General features: G+C 33.8%; 1 protein-coding gene across 2 annotated transcripts in view; it reads left to right on the top strand.

The window, feature by feature from the left end:
* TUSC3 (tumor suppressor candidate 3) overlaps positions 1-20,117 on the top strand; it is a 220,663-nt gene that overhangs the window by 122,139 nt on the left and 78,407 nt on the right. For both annotated transcript variants that reach the window (XM_041752465.1, XM_041752466.1), the window contains exons 5-6: positions 1,419-1,559; positions 14,316-14,405. In XM_041752465.1, the coding sequence (XP_041608399.1) occupies positions 1,419-1,559; positions 14,316-14,405 (231 nt within the window). The remainder of the gene's footprint in view (positions 1-1,418; positions 1,560-14,315; positions 14,406-20,117) is intronic.

Genomic DNA, 20,117 nt, shown 5'->3' with positions numbered 1-20,117 from the left:
GGAAATGGAGAAATCAGAATTCTCATGTACTAGCAATGGGAATGTAAAATGGTACAGCCATTTTGGAAAACATCCTGGCAATCCTGAAATCAAGAAACAGTGTTACTATATAGCCCAGCAAGTCTACTCTTAGGTATATACCCATGATAAATGAGAACATGTGCATGCACAAATACTTGTACAAGAATGTTTATAGCAGCAGCATTCACAATAGCCACAAGGTGTAAACAACCCAAATGCCTATTGACTGATAAACAGATATCAAATTGTGCTGTATCTATACAATGAAATGTTCAGGCATAAAAAAGAAATGAAAAAAGAAACATGCTATAACAAGAAGGTTGACAACATCATGCTAAGTGGAAGAAGCCAGTTACAGAAGACCACATATTATATGAAAAGTTCAGTAAAAGGGAAATCTGTCCAGTTAGAGTAGATTCATGGCTGTTTAGGGTTGGAGGGTGAGGGGTTTAAGAGGGGGATTGCTGAAAGATTTCCTTTTGACATGATTGGAATGTTTTGATGCTGACTTTGGTGATGGTTACACAACCCTGTGGATATGATAAAAACCATTGGATTGTATACCAGGTGAATTTTCAGTTGGTGTGCATGTTATGTCAGTAAAGATGTTTAAAAAATGTTAAAATGTTAAAGATGTTAAAATGTCCCAATTTTAAATAATAAATATATTATATCCCTAACTCATCCCCTTATACTAGATGATCCCATATTTCATAGGTGAAACACAGCAGTTCTGGATTAAATATAAGTTATGGGGATGCCTGAGTGGCTCAGTGGTTGAGGGTCTCCCTTCAGCAGGTTGTGATTCTGGGGTCCTGGGGTCGTGTTCACTGGACCCCAATGACATGCTAGGTAATACAGCAATTAGAGAACTAGACATAGTTCCTGCAGGGGATCGGGGGAACAGTTCATATAGATGCCAATCAAACAAAACACAGGATTATGGGCTCCAGGAGTAGCAACAAGAGGGAATATTTGCATTTCCATTCCTAATTTCAGTTGACTGTAAGGGCAGTCCCACATCGGGCTCCCTGCATGGAGGCTGCTTCTCCCTCTGCCTCTCTCTCCCTCTGTCTCTGCCTCTCTCTCTCTCTCTCTCTCTCTCCCTCTCCCCTCCCTCTTTCTCTCATGAATAAATAAATAAAATCTTTAAAAAATAAATATAAGTTATATGTGTGTATGTTAACTGTTCACCTACAGCATAGCCATGATGTTGGAAGCCATTTGTTTTTGATTTGTAAAGAGCTAAAGCAGTGTTAGTTCCACAAATGAAAAAAGTAGAGTGACAATTTTCTAGAGCTTTGGTATTAATAATTGGAAGGACTGGAATATGATCAAGAGGAAAAACACTTTTACTTTTATTCAACTCTTAAAATTTTCATTTTGCATGTTTGCAGATTCGAGTCTTCAGACCACCCAACTATTCTGGCACCATTGCTTTGGCCCTGTTAGTGTCACTTGTTGGCGGTTTGCTCTATTTAAGAAGGAACAACTTGGAATTCATCTATAATAAGACTGGTTGGGCCATGGTATCTCTGGTATGTTATTATACTATACTTTTTCACCTTATTTCTTTGTGAATAGTACAAGTTGTATGGTTGTTGATTTTCAACAAAGGTCTCAATTCAGTGAGAAAAGAATAGTGTTCAACAAATTGTGCTGGAACATACTTTTAGGTAAATAAATAATGAACCACAAAACTGGAGCACACACCACATATAAAAATTACTCATGGTCCCATATGTAAAACTAAAATTCTAAACCTTTCAGAAGAATACAGAGTCTTTACAACACAAACATTAATCATGGAAGAAAAAATAATAAATTGGACCTAATCAAGATTAAAATATTTACTCTTCAAAAGAATCCATAGACTCAGAAAATAATTAGAAAATATATGTGTATGGGGCATATATCCAGAATATATGAAGAGTTATTGCTACCTAGAAGATAGAAATTATGTTGTGTGTTTTTTTTGTTGTTGTTGTTGTTGTTTTAATAGTCTATTTAGGGCAGCCCGGGTGGCTCCATGGTTTAGCGCCGCCCTCAGCCGATCCTGGAGACCCAGGATCGAGTCCCACGTCAGACTCCCTGTGTGAAGCCTGCTTCTCCCTCTGCCTGTGTCTCTGCGTCTCTCTCTCTCTCTCTCTCTTTCTGTCTCTGTCTCTCATGAATGAATAAATAAAATCTTAAAAAAAATAGTCTGCTTATAGGTAAGATGGCATATATACATACTAATATTTCTCTTCCACTGACAGAACTATAAATCTGGAGTCAGGATCTGAGGACTCAGCTCCTCAGGTATTTGGTGTTTCTAAAAAGTCAAGGTCAGCAGGTAGATCAGATAATACCCACATTCGAGATGACATTTAATTAGTAAATAAAAAATTTTCAACCTTCTATATCTCTAGTATTGGTTTTCCTTAACTTGAATTTGGGCAGTTTGGAGCAGACAGGTAGCTAGAAGATACCTCTAGTTCTGTCTCGAGACTAGAAGAGATTCTTGTGTTTTTTTTTTTTTTTCTTCTATTTTCTTGTACTGCAATCCTTGGGCAATACTGTGGCAGAACAGTGGAGGCAGGGAAACTGTAGGAGCCAGACTCTTAAGGACAGGAACTTTTCTCACCATGTCAAAATTTATAGAACTGTATACCAAAAGGGTAAAAAAAAAAAAAAAAAAAAGTCAATTTTACTGTTTAATAATTCAGAAAATAAATAGGCAAATATTTGAAGTGATGCCTGACTAAAGAGCATTAGAAAAAGGACAAAAAGCCCATCAGTTGTTCAACATGCAAAGTTACATGGTAGTGAACCTAGATCTTCTGGCTTGGATGTCTTGTGGTCCAATGAAAGCTTCTCTTCTATATACTGACATATATCCTGTAAGCCACTTAAGGCAAAGTGACAGGGCCCTGTTAAAGAAAATATTGAACTTAGAAGCCTCCAGTTTATGGTTGGTGATTGATTGATTGAGATACTCCTAGGCAAAAATCCATGTTCTACACCATGGGGATAAATAAATTAAAGAGGTTATGGTCTTCCACTACTGGCTATTCAATAGCCATTCTTAATCTCTCCATAATTTGAGACTTTGCAAAGTGGTTAAGAGCTTGAAAAATATGAAAGGCCCTTGTGGGGTCTTCTATAGAGACCAAGATATCAATGTTGTAAAATAAGGTATACATTGAAAGAAAGGAGAAGAGGCCTGGTTAAACATGTAGCAGAAATAAGTACCTTTTAGGGGAATTGCTGCATTGAGATCCTACACTGCTGAGTAAAACAATAGGCTGGTTTTGTATCCTGAATCTTTATAGCAATTATTTAGTAATTCTAATAGGTTTTTAGGGCATTCCAGGGATTTCTGTATATAAGATCATATCATCTACAATTTTACTTTTCCCTATCTGATTTGGACGCCTGTTATTTCTTTTTCTTGCCCAATTGCTTTGGCTAGGCCTTCCATTATAATGTTGAACCGGAATGATGATAATATCCATTATCATCCATATCCATAATATCTGTTATCATCCATTATCCATAATATCCATTATCCATAATATCCATTATCCATTGTTTTGGCTAGGACTTCCATTATAATGTTGAACAGGAATGATGTCTTGTCCTGATCTGAGAGACCTCCCAGCCTATCATGATTGAGTAAGGTGTTACCTGTGGGATTGTCAAATAGGGTTTTTACTATGTTGAGCTACATTTCTTCTATATCCAATTTATTGAGAGTTTTTCTCATGAAAGGAAATTGAATTTTGTGAAACGCTTTTTCTGTATTTATAGATATGATTATATATGATTGATTTTCATCTTTCATCCTATTACTGTAGTGTATCACATATATTGTTTTATCTTTATTGAGCCCTCTTTGCATACCAGGAATAAATCCCTCTTAAACATGGTGTATAACCTTTTGAATATGCTATTGAATTTTGAGAATTTTTACATTTGTATTTATTCATCAAGAATATTTATCTGTAGTTTTCTTCTAGTGTCCTTATCAGGACTATCAGGACACTTGGTATCCAGGTAATGCTGGCATCATAAAATGAGTTTGGGAGAATTTGAGAAAGATTGATATTCTTTAAATTTTGGTGGACTTCACTAGGTAACTGTCTGGTCCTGGGCTTTTCTTTTTTGGGAGATTTTCTTCCTGATTCAATCTTCTTACTTGTTACTGGTTTGCTCCAATTTTCTATTTCTTCATGATTCAGTCTTAGTAGGAAATCCTAGTATTTCTAGGAATTGTCCTCTTTCTTTTAGGCTATCAAATTTCTTGTTGTATACTTGTTAATAATAGTCTCATAATCTTTTGTATTTCTGTGGTATGAGTTGTAATTTCCCTTTTGCTTCTCATTTTATCCATTTGAGTTTTTTCTCATTCTAGATAATGGTTTGTCAATTTTATCTTTTTAAGAAACTTTTTCTTTGTTTCATTGATCTTTTCTGTGACTTTTCCAGTTTTTATTTCTGCTCTAATCTTTGTTGTTTCCTTCCTTTTGCAAGTTTTTGGCTTTTTTTTCCTACTTCCTTGAAATACAAAATTAGATTATTTCAGATATTCTTTTTTTCTTAATAGAAGCATTTATTACAGAAAGTTACCTGTTAGTACTACTTTTGTTTCATCTGGTAAGTTTTAGTATATTATTTCCATTTCTTTTGTTTCACAATATTTTATTTCTTCTTTAATTTATTGGTTGTTTGGGAATGTGTTCTCTAGCATATTTATGAGTTTTCTAGTTTCCTGCCATTGCATTTGAAGAGATACTTGGTAAAATTTCAATCATAAAAGAGCTAAGACTTGTTTTGTGACCCAAAATATGATCTGTCCCATAGAATGTTCATTGTACACTTAAGAGTGTATTTTGGGGGAATCCCTGGGTGGCTTAGTGGTTTAGCACCTGCCTTTGGCCCAGGGCGCGATCCTGGAGTCCCAGGATCGAGTCCCACGTCGGGCTCCCGATCCTGGAGTCCCAGGATCGAGTCCCACGTCGGGGCTCCCGGCATAGAACCTGCTTCTCCCTCCTCCTGTGTCTCTGCCTTTCTCTCTCTCTCTCTCTCTCTCTCTCTCTCTCTCTCTCTGTGTCTATCATGAATAAATAAATCTTTTAAAAAAAATAAAAAAATATGTATTTTGTTGCTTTTGAATGGAATGTTCACTGTATGTTAAGTCTACTGAACTAAAGCGTAATTCAAGCCCACTATTTTCTTATTGATTGTCTGGATGAGTTATCTATTGTTGAAATTGGGGTATTGAAGTCCTTAATTACTATATTGCTGAGTTTTTTCTACCCTCAGATATGTTAGTGTTATCTTAATATATAAAGGTGCTGTGATATAGTCATATATATTTACAACTGTTATATATTTTGGATGAATTGACTTATGTATCATTATATAAAAACCCTATTTATCTCTTGACCAATTTTACTTCAAGTCTATTTTTTTCTGATGTGTACATAGCTACCCTTTTCTCTATCTTCTTTCCATTTCTGTGGGATATCTTTTTCCACACTTCTCTTTGAAATTATTTGTCTCCTTGAAGCTGAAATGTCTATAGTTAAGTCTTTTTATCCATATATCCACTCTGTACCTTTTGAGTGGATAATTTAATCCATTTACATTTAAAGTGATTATTGATAGGTAAGGACTTATTAATGCCATCTTAATTTCTGCTGCCAGGGGGCTTGGGGTTTTATTTTTTTAGCAGGAGAGGGTGGGGGGCATTTTGTCACTTTGCCTCAGTTGAGCATCTAGGAATTATTAGAACTGTGAAGCTTTCTCAGTGCACTTTGAATCTGGAAAACAATCCAAACAGACTCATGGGACACAAGTCTGGGAGTTGGGACATGTCCCTTCTGTCCAGAAGTTGTTACGTATAGGAAACAAAACCCAGATTCAGAACAATAAAATAAATTCCATACTCCCCACCTAGAAAAAAAAAATCCATATATAAAAGGATACTGCCAGCTGTTTCTGGCTGCTTTTTATTCCTTTTTAAATTTATTATTTTTACAGTGTAAAATAATTTCTTCTTTGTGTAATTTGCTTTGCAGTTACCATGAGGCTTACATCTTACAAAATAATAGTCTATTTTACACTGATAATTTAACTTCAGCAGCATACTAAAACTGCCTTTTACTTCTTGTTCCCTCTGAGGGGGAACTCAGCTTTTCATACCTTCTCTTGATCCTGCAGAACTAGGCTGGGTGCTGAATGCTCTGGTTTGTGTCCTTTCCTCTCATCCTGCAGAGTTGGATTGGCTTTCTGCATTTTCCCAATTGTTATCTGAAAGGCCTACAAATTGCCTTTGGAGTGTGCACAGGGGACAGCCACAGGATAGAAGGGTGTATAGATGAGGCTCATGGATATTGAGGGTGCCTATGGGCCAGCTGGGGGGAATCCACAGTTGAAGTCTCTTCAGCTCTTAGGCAGGCTTCCTGATGGATTCCATGAAGTGGTTAGTAGAATCTACATTCTTTTGATGTGTTCCATTCTGAGGCCTGACTGCTATTCTCCCCATCAGTTCTTTGCCCCCTAGTTGTACACTGTATGAGTTAGTATTCTGGGCGGTGTAAGAATTGTGTGTTTTTGTCAGTATTCCACACAGCTGAGGAATCTGGGTGCTCACTAAGACACTCTCATTTTCTCCATATGAGAGATCACAGGAGAAGTTCTTTCTGGGCACTGAGCTGTACCCCTGGGGGGAAGTGACGTAGGCAACTAAAATTCTTCTTAAACTGTCTTCAGTGCATCCATTATTTATTCATTTTTATCATTGATCCAGTGGTGCTCTGGCATGTCTTCGTTGGACTCAACTTCCACAAAGACACTGTTGTCATAGGGGATTGTCTAAATCAGTGTTTTTTTAGAGAGAAAATGGTAGAATGTTCTTATTCTGCCCTGATGATATTGCTTACACATAAGCAAAACAATAGTTCTTAAAAAGTCAATACTCAATTTTATTACACATAGAAAGCAAGTTTCTTAGAAAATATCAATTGAAATTATATCAGGAAGAAAAATAAATTCATAGTAAACAAATAATCATTAATTAAATTTAACATTTGCAAATAACCCTTGAAAAGTGAATAATTCTGGTAGTTTCAAAGTCCTTTTGTAGCAAATTTCAACAACTACTGAAACCACAGCTACTGTAGGATGCTCTCTTTTATAAGGCCTTTGTTATTGAGAGGAGTAGGAAGTGCTAAAGGATGTAGTGTTAGTGGCAGGTACCAAAAAATGTCAAGAAATATTTCTTCCTACACAGTGAGGACCCTGTCCTGAGAAGGAATACTTGTGGTTGGGACCTTGTTTTGATATAGAAGGATTACATGGGGAGGTGGTACTCAGGGAATGAGTACTGAGGAACCAGAGATGGCAGATTTCAAAATATAGGCAAAGACAGACCCAGTAAAATGAGTGGCTTACCTTTGAAGTACTGATTGTGTTTCTTAGTGGCAGTGGCTCATGAAGAAATTAAGAGGAGTGAAGATTTAGGAGAAGAAATCTGCTTGAAATTGGTTAGGTTTTGAGAGACAAAGGAGGTATGGCCACACAGAGGCATCATATTTTAAGGAAATAGCCAGTTTTCATAACAATAAAGAATTGAACCACTGACCTATGTAGACTATTGCTTGTAGTCAGTTCACTTAAGGAAAACGGATGCTATTCAGATATGAGCAATATCAATAAAGGATTAAACACAGTATCTGTGCATATGTACTACAAGGAAATAGTTTACAAAGGAGAGCAGCTTTTCCTACAGATATTGAAAACTTTTACCAGAAAAATTTTGATAGAAAGTTAAGTGAAATTATAAAAATCACTCTAGTATGGATAACAAAGTACTTGCAGGAAAGACTTTAATACTAACTATGAGAATTTAGAGATGGCTAGAAAATAGGAAGTGGTGAATGGCATATGACAAATCTTGCCTTTGAACATGGAATCAAAAATTTTTTAATAGTACTACCAACCAAATTTAGCTGTATATAAATAGTAAAAGTCAAGGTGTAGGAATAGTTGGTTAAGCCAGAGGAGAAGTATAGATTAATTGAAAATGATCCCAGTAATTGTTTACTGGTAGAAATAGTATCACTATTACTATAGAAATTACTCAATATTTGTCATTAATGATTTTAAAAAGTTAGCAAACTTTAAATACAAATGAACTTTCTTAATTAGGTAAAGGATATCTTAAAATGTCTAGCAAATATCATATTTAGTAGTGATAATTTAAAATAAAGCCTATAATTACATATATTAGTGGTCTTAGTCAACATATAAGAATAGAAAAAGAAGTGCAAGGAATAAATAAATGTAAATGAATAGACATGTCATGTTTACTTATGATTGCCCACATGGAAAATCATCATCATTTATGAAGAATCAATAATAAAAATTATTACTAGAGTTGAATAATTTTTCTGAATTCAAAGTCAATATCCTATAGTCATTAGGATTTTTATACAGTAAACAATTTAGATACGTATTTGAAAATAAAATTTTTGAAATAGGAAGAAAAAGTACGGTACTTAAATCTAACCAGATATAAAAATATTTATAAATAGAATATCAGAATTGAAACTATATGTGTGTGTTTTTATTTTTTTTTACTTATTTTTGTGTATGTTTTTATAGCTAATAATTGGTTTGTACCTTTGATCTTCATATCCTTCGTCTTTTATCCTTCTGCTTTAATTTTCAACAAAGAATTAGCAGTCTTTATGACTGAGTTGGATGTGATAGAACAGATAAGACCAGGCATGTTACATTATAGTGTAGCATCCACCTTCTGCAATCCATCTTCTGCTTAATGCCTAATGTCTAGAAATTCAAACAGAACCTCTGTGGCTTTCTACTACATAGAGAAAAATCTCTCTCTAGTAGATAGAGAAAATATAAATTTGAAGTTTGGGTTTTTTCTTTAAGTTTGATATTTGCTCACTTTTGATAATTGAGTTATAATAGATTAATTATACTCTAATATAATTGGATACTAGAAGTGATCTTAGTCACCTTAGTAAGTTTCAAAGTGTTTTGGGTTTTATTTAGGCTAGTTTTCAAGCTACTTCATTCAGTAAAGCTACGTAGTTTTTTTATGAAAATATAGTACTTGTTTCAGTGTTTTTGTGAAGTTAAAACTTAGTGTCATGCCATATGTCACTATTTCAGTCTACCAAAATAACTGAAAATATAATCTCTCTGAATTAGACTCAATTGACAATAGTGTGCCTTCATTATTCTCCTCCCCAGAATTGTAAGCTCATCATCATCATCATGATTTACTGAGTCTTCCTTCTTTGGGGTATATTTCATGTACTTATTCCTTATAATAATAATGAAAAGGAATTTGTATCATCCTCTTTTTATAAATAAGTAAATTAAGATTCAGCAAATACGGTTTACTCAGCTCACACAGCTAGAAAATGACTAACTAGGACTTGATCCCATGTGTCTGACTTCAAGGTCGGTATTCTTTCCATGATGCTGGGCTTTTCTAAATCTGGGCATGTATCTCATACATTGGATGTTTAAACCAGTGGATGTAGTGAGCCATTATGACTGCAAATAAATGCCTAAGAATATTTATATGGTACATATAAATGTTAAATACTTGAACAGATCAATTTTCTTGTATCCTGTGCTACATCATGCAGATTTTGTATTTCTGCTTTGAATCCTTGGAAGCTAATTACCTTGGCATAGCAGAAAATATTCTAACATTCACAAACACATACTTGAGAAGGAAATCTTGGCAAGTATGCATGTTCCCCAATGGCAGCCTTTTAGAAGTCAATAACAGGCTGCAGAGAACAGACATATTTTCAAACAATATGTTTTAAAGCTCTACTCTGATGATAAAATGTTGACTTAAGAAAAGCTCCTCTTGAAACTTTTCTCCTTCTGTTTTTCATTAATATAGAAAATACAAACTGTGGTCTTTTCCTTAGCTGTTGATAGCTTATGGAAACTAATTTGACTCTTCTTTACCATATTCTGCCTAACAGCCACCACTACCACAAAATTTCACTCTACTTAAGAAAGGCTAGTTTGAAGTGAAAAAATTGGCTTATTCATTTCTAATCTTATCCATTTCTTAAGATATCCTTATAAAGTTAAGAGGCTACCCAAAATGCTAATCCATTTATTCAGATTCTGACATTTGTCTGTATAAAAGAACTGGTATCCCATTTTCCTTTGGGAAAGAGAATGTTTTTTATTAATTTTTGGCAAAATATCTGATTTGTGGAAACTGATGAAAGCCTCAGATTGCACAGAAAAGGAAAGTTTCTAAAATAAAAATAATTAGAGCAGAGCACTTCTGTAGTACCAAAAATTGTATACAAAATGAGAATGAGAAAAAGTTTGTTAAAGAAGCTCTATCCACATACCCATTTCTTAGTAAAGAGCAAATCTATATATAGTTAGCAGTTGTATATTGTTGAACTTATATAAAAGTACCTCCCAAGGGATTACTGAGTGTTACATCCTTAGTTCTATAAACTGTATTCTATGGCTGTGTTGTTTTTTTTTTTTTTTTGTCTTTTTCATTATTCATATTTTTGTATATCACTCACAGGCTGAGAATGTAGTGTTTGCTGACAAGAGGAAGAGGAAGCTGTTCATAGTGCTTTAGGGTAGGATAGAGACAAAGTTTGCAATTTCCTTATATAGAAGACGATGGGTGAATATTTTAATAGTAGAGCTTCCTGATTCGGAGTTAAAAAAAATAGATAAAAGAGTATTCATAAGTCTTGAAAAAAATGCTATTAATTTCTATTTATAAGTGATGATGATTGTTTATAGAGCTGAATAAGCATTGATTCTAGTTTTACTCAATTTTTCCCTTCCTCTACCTCCTAAAGAAAAAGGATGATAATGAGCTTCCACATAACGTGTTTTATGATGAGTTTAAAGTAGGATGGGTAAAATATTGAACTACACTGGTATATAACTTTAAGGAGTATAATATAAATATGTAGTTTATGGTATTCAGAAATAAATGTTGATCTTGGAATATCAAAATGAGTTAAAATGTTATGTTTTGTAGCCCTTAGCACAGATCTTCATGGCAACCTAAAGCTCTTCATAGTTGGCTGTAGTTTCGAAGCGGAAATATAAGTGTGATGAGTAGTTATATTCATTTCACATGCAAAGAAAAACATCCTAAGAATCTGCAATTAAAAACATGAAAGATAAACATCATCTTAAAAATCTAATAACCCAAACTTTATTATCATAGTAAATCTTAGTAGGACAGAAGCTGTTTTCTGCCTTTTAACACTGATAATCTGTATTGTAAGATGATTCACATACCTTCTGCCTCAAAGAAATTATATCAGTTTAATTATGTGAGTTTTGTGAAAAACTTAAGCTTGATATTAATATAAATTATTACATAATTTTCAAATTCCTGAAGGGTTCTTTGGCATTTGCACATTGTATTGTATCAGTAGAAGTGTATTTCTTATGACTATTCAAAACTGCAAGGCAGCTCTGACTTCAGACGAATGCTTTTACAAATTTATTTGAACTAAATTATGTAACTTTTAATATTAGACAGGTACTATCTCTGTGGTTTATTTTGCCCCTCCTTGCTCACACATGTGATTCTCTCTTGTTACTCTGGTCGTTATTCATTATGCTACCTGTTTATTAAGTTTAGAAGTCATTAAATTATTTGTAATATGTCATTTTAAATACACGGACTATAGAAAGGATTATGTAAAACACATTTAGGATATTTAGTCTTTCTATTAAGTAGGTACTGTTGACCTTGAACAAAAGAGGTTTGAATTGTGTGGGTCCATTTATATACAGATTATTTTCGATAAATAACAGTACTAGACTAAGGTATTTTCTCTTCCTCATGATGTTCATCATCTTTTCTTTTCTTCTAGTTTAAGAATAAGTATATAATAGGGACACCTGTGTGGCGCAGTTGGTTGGGTGCCTGACTCTCGATTTCAGCTCAGGTCATGATCTCAGAGTTGTGAGATGGAGACTGCTTAAGATTCTTTCTCTGCCCTTCACTACTCCTCCCCCCCCCCCCCCCCCGCCGCCTTAAAGGGATTTAATTAATTATTTGAGAGAAAGTATGTGAGCAAGGAGGGCCAGAGGAAGAGAGAATCTCAAGCAGACTCTGCACTGAGCATAGAGCCCTACATCGGGAGCGATCTCACAACCCTGAGATCATGACCTTAGCTGAAATCAAGAGTCAGATGCTTAACCAACTGAGCCACCCAGACACCTTTCTTTTTTAGTGTGGTCTTTATCTGGTTTTGGTATCAGGGTAATACCTGCCTCACGGAATGACTTTAGAAATTTTCTGTAATTTTTGTAATAGTTTGAGAAGAATGGGTATTAATTCTTCTTGAAATATTTGGTAGAATCACCTGTGTAGTCGTCTGGTCCTGGACTTTTTTTTATTGGGGCTTTCCTATTCTTATTTCAGTTTTGGTAGTTTCTAGGAATTTATCCATTTCTTCCAGGTTGTCCAAGTTGTTGGCAGATAGTTTTTCATAATATTCTCTTATATTTGTATGTATTTATCTAGTGTTGGTTGTTTCTCCTCTATCATTTGTGATTTTATTTGTTTAGATCCTTTCTTTTTGGTAAGTCTGGCTGAAGGTTTATCAATTTTATTGATTTTTATTGTTCATATATTTGGGTGCTCTGAGATTGGGAGCATAATATTTAGAATTAACCATATCCTCTTGTTGTATTATCCCTTTATTGTGATATAGTGCCATTCTTTATCTTCTTTTTATAGTCATTGTCACTTTAGTGTATTTTGTCTGATACAAGTATTCATACTCCAACTTTCTTTTAACATCCATTTGTATAGTAAATGGTTCTCCATCCCTTCACTTTCAATCTGTAGGTGTCTTTAGGTCCAAAATGAATCTCTTCTAGGTAGCATAGAGATGGGTCTTGGATCTGTTTTCGATGGTCTTTGGATCCATTTTCCAATCCATTTTGACACCTTGTGTTTTTTTAATTTTTAGTCCATTAAAGTAACTAATGATAGATATATATTTAGTATTCATATATATATATTTTTTTGTCATTTCTGGAGATTTCTCTGATCCTTTCTTGTCTTTGTCGCTTTTGGTCTTTCCAGCCAAAGAGTCCCCTTTAATGTTACTTGCAGGGTGATGTAATGGAAATGGACTCCTTTAGTTTCTGTTTGTCTGGGAAACTCTTTATCTCTCCTTCTTTTCTGAATAATAGCCTTACTGGATAGTGTATTCTTGGCTGAGGATTTTTCCGATTAGGATGTTGATTATATGCAGGCCAGAAGGGAGAGGCATGAAATATCCGTTGAGAAATCTTTAGCTAGCTTTATGGGTCTTCCCTTAAAAGTTAAGGACTTCTTTTGTCTTGTTGCTTTTAAGATTTATTCTTTATCAGTATGTCTTGGTGTAGGCCCGCATTTGGTGATTTTGGTGGGGAATTCTCTGTGCCTCTTGGATCTGGATGTCTGTTTCCTTCCCCAGATTGGGGAAATATTCTACTCCCTTTTCTCTCTCTTCTTCTTCTAGGATTCCTATAATATGAATATTATTTCATGTAATGGAGTCCCTGAGTTCCTTCATGTTCCATAATTATTCTTTCTCTCATTTGTTTAGCTTCATTTTCTCTTCATCACTAATTTGCTCCTCTGCTTCTTCTAGCCTGCTGTTCATTGCATCAAATCTGTTTCTAGTCTCATTCACTGTATTCTTCATCTTTGATGGATTCTTTTTTTTTTTTTTTAAGTTTTTTTTTTTGGGGGGGGTATTTATTTATTTATTTATTCATGATAGACACAGAGAGAGAGAAAGAGAAAGGCAGAGACACAGGAAGAGGGAGAAGCAGGCTCCGTGCTGGGAGCCCGACACGGGACTCAATCCCGGGACTCCAGGACCGCGCCCCGGGTCAAAGGCAGGCGCTAAACCGCTGAGCCACCCAGGAATCCCCTGATGGATTCTTTTTTAACTGTTTTATCTCTGTGGTGGTAAGAGTCTCCCTGATGTCTTCTTTTCTCAAGCCAGTGAATATCCTTAGGATATTGCTTTAAATTTTCCATCAGACCTGTTACTTCTATCTCTGGCAATGGCTTTATCTTATTCTTTCATTTAGGATGAATTCTCAAAGCCACATAGTTAGTGATAAATGATTCTAATGGCTGAAGTGATACATGATTTTGTAAATTTAGTTTCAATATTATTTTTTTTAAAATGCAGTATTCTGCTACTCTTTGATTTATATATCTAACATTGCACCCTGTTTTTCAGTGTATAGTCTTTGCTATGACTTCTGGCCAGATGTGGAATCATATCCGTGGACCTCCATATGCTCATAAGAACCCACACAATGGACAAGTGGTAAGTGCATGTTCTAAGCATTCATATTTTGAACTTTAATCCTATGTATTTTTACATAATCTTCACACATAACATGGGGCCCGAATTTAGGACTCTGAGATTGAGAGTCATATACTCTACTGACTGAGCCAGTCGGGCACCCTTTTAATCGTGTTTACGTTTATAAATAAAATCTTTTCTCATTAAATACTACACATAATTTCTGATTCTTATATAAAGTTTTGTTCTCTTCTAATACCTCTGCTATATGCATACACACATGCACATATATACAATATATTTTTTTAGGGTAAGGACTGCTTTACTCTTTAAGAAAATTAGTGTACCTACCTTATCAAATTGACATTCGTAACCTAGGTTTTTCACCTTTACTTATTGCTATGGCAATAATATGTAATGCTAGATTAGGAAATAGGAACAGTTTGTAGTTGGTTTTCCATCAATGGTAAATTTAGTTAAGAAGAGGTTAATCAAAACATCATTAAGAACCCTGGCAGTTGGGGATCCCTGGGTGGCTCAGTGGTTTAGCGCCTGCCTTCGGCCCAGGGCATGATCCTAGAGTCCCAGGATCAAGTTCCACATTGGGCTCTCTGCATGGAGCCTGCTACTCCCTCTGCCTGTGTCTCTGCCTCTCTCTCTCTCTTTCTCTCTTTGTGTCTCTCATGAATAAATAAATAAAATCTTGGAAAAAAAAAGAAAAGAACACTGGCAGTCATTATATTAGAATGGTAAGAAGTATTTGCCACAAATTAAAAGTGAAATTTATGTGCAGTTAAATTAGTAGCAAAGTTCACATTTTGTTACTTTAGGTTTTGGTGAAATTGATATATTTTAATAGATCAACTTGGAAAAAAACAGATCAGCTGTTTTTCAGGCTTAATATTAGGTCAGTGAAGATTAACTGTTTAAACTTTTTCATTTGGAAAACATACAGATATTGAGAAAATAATGTAATGACGGCCCTCGTGTACTGGTTACCAAACAATTACTAGCTCATAACCATTACTTGTTTCATTTATTCTTCTACTCAGTTCTCTTTACCTTTTGTCAGATGCTTCTAAAGTAAGTGTTCAATTTCATTTCATTTCATTTCATACATACTTTAGTAGGTATTCCTAAAAGACAAGGTCTTTGAAAATCATAACTATGTTACTACAATCACCTAGAATAATAAATTCTTAATTTTTAAAAAATAAATTCTTAATTCCTAAAATTGTAGTTCTGAATGAAATTTTCATCTAGCAAAAATAATGTTATAAATTATCTGTAACTCTGTAAATATAGATTATAACATAAGTTTGAGGTTATTCTTCATTGCTTAAAGAGCTTCAAATATCTTTATTATTAAAGCTAACAAGTTACTTATTTCTTCTTCCTATACTGTGACTTTCTTTGAACTTCTTTGTGAATTCTGTACATTGGGAAATAATTCACATTCACTGCCCATTTCCTGACTGCCAAATCAGGTTTTAAGGACTGGTTGCTAGTTGCCAGAGTTAGGTAATGATCAGTTTGGTCTCAAATCTTTGTGAACATTTTCAGATTCCTCTTTGGATGGCAATGATAGAAATCAGAGTTAGACTCTTTGGATGATCAGCTGCTATAGTCATGTAGACATGGGTTTTGTCATTTGTATATATTTTTGAGATCTTTCACGACTTAGAGGGGTAATTGAGTGTTTTTAGTATTCACATTGAATTATAGGAAAATAATGGGAAATAATTATCATGCCTGTGTTTCCAACAGCCCGACTAGAAAATGTTGTCTTTTCCTCTCCTCCTGATACCCAAACTCTCCCCCTTTCCTGTTTTATTTTTTCTTTACAGCTCTATCTAACCTACTTATTTTGTATTTTTTTGGTCTGTCTTTTATCATGACATCAGTAAAACCTAAAAAGTCAGGGTGTCAGATGCTTATCAATTGTTGTCACTCACTGATCTTTTCTTGTTAAATAAGGTCCTGACGGAAAGATTTGATCCACTATTATGTTTCTGTTACTTAAAAGTGTAAATTTAGAAAATCTTATAAATTTTTCATTACTGTCTTTTAATATTCTTTTAAAAGAATATTCCTTAGGTAAAAAAAGCATTAAGTATTGCTTTTTATTATTGTTTGGTTTGTTAAAGTATGTGGAAAATTAATCAACATTCTTATGAAATGTGTTAATTTGTATAGAGGAAGAAAAAATAGTTTTTCTCTTGAGTTTTTGGCTAAGAGAAAAACAAATTTCTTAACATGTATATTTCCTGTATACAAGGGAGATATTCAGGGAAAGAATCAGTAACACTCAGAGGTGACTTAGACTTCAAGCTCAAATACCATCTTCAGCTAAAAGTAGAAAAAAATGTGTGGAGGGGAGGCCACTTAAGTGGAAGTGACCAGAAAAAGCAAAGTAAATAAAAGTAAGATTTATTGTACTGAATTAAGTCACAAGTGACTTCCCTCTGTTGATAAAGGTCTAAAGTTATATGTAGGAATTTACCTTTGTCCTTCCTGATACAGGGTGGAGGAGGGACACCTTCATAAATTTATATGCTGCTTTTAGGCAGTTTGGGGAAGCCAGAGAGCTTTTCTTGTATCTGCTTTTTCTCAACTGATTTCAGTTCAAAATCCTTACAGGAAAGTGGTGAATTTTGAAGTGTCCTGTTTTGCCACTCGTCATGTTTACTGTAATCTCTACTATCTACTGCTTTTCTAAATCATCTAATCTCCTAACATGTAGTTTACTTCAGAGTAAGCTCCTACAGCTCACACCAGTGACAGTAACTGACAGTGGATATGACCTTTTGTTTACTGAATACATGTGAGGCAGTAGACTTCAGAGCGGGATAGTTTAGGCTATCAGATCCTAAAACGTAACATATAATAATATGTATGGACCTGAGTTACTAGTTTACAATCCCAAGTAGCTCTTCCATTTCCTGACCATTATGGTATTTCATTTCAAACTGTTAATTCTACTATCTTGCAAAGAAACTCATTGTTAACCTATTTTTATTGTTACTTGCTTCCTAAAAGTATGATTTATTTTACTGCTTCCAATCCTGGAATGTCCTCTGTACCTACCAAATTGTCCCCATCCTTCAAATCTCACCTTATTTTGCCATCCTGCTGAGATGTGTTACTTCTTAATTACATTGGAGGTGTCCCCTACATCCCTTTACATATTTATTAATATGTAGTTAGCCCATTTATGTATCTGGGTTTTTTTAGTATAATAATTCTTTAATGTTTCATATATTCCATTTTAGTCAAGTCCTTAAACATATGGAGTTTCGCTGAAGCTATTTTTCAACTTTACAACTTTCATTTAGCTGGTCCTCAGTACATGTTTTATTAAATGATTATATGGACTTATGTTAGAAGATTTTTGTTTCTTAAATTGGCTTATCTTAATTCTCCTTTTAATTTTCTCACTAGTCAGAAGAACCAGTCACTGTCAATTCAGCATAAACCAGTTACTCACCTTAATGTGACAGGAGCATTTATTTTAAAACTCAGATTGAAGAGAGATTTTCTTTATTTAGACAATTATTTATCTTATTCCACATTTTTATATTACTATTTTTCAGGTAGTGATTGGCATGGCACTTAGGAAAAGGTACTCTGATGGCCCAGAGAAACCCATTAGGAGAATTTTCTGTATTTTTAAAGGGAAAAGCATTTCCTTCATACATACATCTTTTAACCTATTTAATTTTCAGCAACTTAATAAAAAGTTATAGAAATGATGAAATTTAAATCTATAGCCAGGTATTTTAAAAGTTAAATTTTATCCCAAACTCTTTACTCCCTTGAATTTTATAAAGATATAAAGGTCTTGGAAATTCGGGAGCTTCTTGCTATAGCAACAACTGCATGAGTATACTCTTGGCAACAGAGATGTGGATACAGTTTTAGGTTTATATAAGATATTAACTGCTTAGCAATATAGACAAAGCCTTTAATCTGTCTATTAATGCACTGTGAAAAGGGGCAGCAAAATGTTGCCCATTAGTAGATAGCTTTTTTCTTGTTTTACGTTTTAACATATTCCAACAAAATTTCTCTTCCTGCCTTTTTATATGCATAATGTCAACATACACTGAAATAGGAAATTATGGTTTAAGTTTTGTTTTAATGAATTGATTTACATAATAATGTGTTTTCATATTACTGAAACTAAATAGAAGATTAACTTTGCTTTACAAAATGAAATGGTTACTCGTACAGAACTTTAAATAATGATTGTTCATTACAATGATAATAGTAAATGTTTTTCTTTATAATAGATGTGTTTAAATTTCAAGATATAACTTGAAAATTAGTACTATCCTTCTTTGGTATTTTCTTCATATTTTAACTTGTATTTATTTCTAAAGGGAAATTGCCATGTAGGATTTGTTTTTGAGAATGATTACAATGAGGCTATTTGCCTCTTTCAGTGGTATGGAATATCTTCTGGATATATAAAGGAATTTTATAACTTGATATTAATTCTTGATGACCGATGTACAAGTAAATACATTGGAGTAAGGTATATAAGACAGTACTTTTTATTGTTTTTACATTTTAGAGACTTATTTGTAGGTAACTATTATACACAAAGATCAGCTAATCGAGTTGTAATTTTTGCTAAGTTACATAAATATGCTTTACTTCAGTCTGTAAAATGTTTTGAGGAATTTGTGTTAAAATTATGAAGAATTATTTATGTCAGCATTATGTTAAAGTGAACTAACTTAGTAAATACTTGATTGCATTATGAAGGTCTCTGATTTTCAGAAACATTTTTTTTCCTTTTCTCTGAAGTTGGGATTAGTTCTTTCGTGCCAAATATTACATAATTAGATTGCCATTTCTCCTGTTTAAATAAGTTTTTAATAAACTTGGCTTTATAAGATCCAGTTTTATATTTTTTACCCATAAAAACCCCATTAGTTATAAAAAGGCTTTATTTTTTCTTCAGACGAATTTTCATTTTCAGCATTGATTTATTAGATACAGGACAGTATTATCACTTGTCAAATTATACTTTAGGAAATTCAAGTGTGTACGAATAGTGAGACAATCTTGAAAGAGAAGTATAGAGCTAAATAACTTTAGATCACTGGATTTCGAAACTTATATTAAAGCTGCATTAATTGTGATAACTCATTCTGTTAAATTGGTGTATTTGTCCTTAAAACATATGCATGCATTTATGACAATAGTGATACCAAAATGCAGTGTGGAACCAGGGCCTTTTTAGTAAATGGTGCTAGAGTCATTAAGGTTCATTTTTCCCATGTAACTTTTTAACAGTTGTCACATGCCATAAATATAAGTTCCATATGGATTATAGAGATAGCTATGAATGGAAAACATGCTACATTGTAATACATTATAATTAGGAACTTTTATCATCAGAATGTTAAATGGTAAGTCACAGAGTAGAGAAAATATTTGTAGTACATATGTTCTCACAAGAACTTGAACCCAGAATATATAAAGAACAAACACACAACTCAGTGGCAAAAATTTTGGAAAGACTTGATCATACTTTTTTATCAAAAGAGGCTGTATGAATGGCCACTATACAAATGAAAAGGATTTCAACCTAAGTAAATTGAAGTTAAAACAGTAAGGTGCTATAGTACATTCACATTAATGATTAAAATCAGTAACACTGATACCATGCAGAGTTTCAGTACCTAGAATATGAATTTGTTCAAGCAATTTAAAAGGTACAAC

This window comes from Vulpes lagopus, chromosome 4 (assembly GCF_018345385.1).
Source record: "Vulpes lagopus strain Blue_001 chromosome 4, ASM1834538v1, whole genome shotgun sequence".
In the NCBI taxonomy this organism is placed as follows: domain Eukaryota; kingdom Metazoa; phylum Chordata; class Mammalia; order Carnivora; family Canidae; genus Vulpes; species Vulpes lagopus.
The sequence above is the reverse complement of the archived record's forward strand: the minus strand, read 5'-3'. Positions and strand labels throughout refer to the sequence as shown.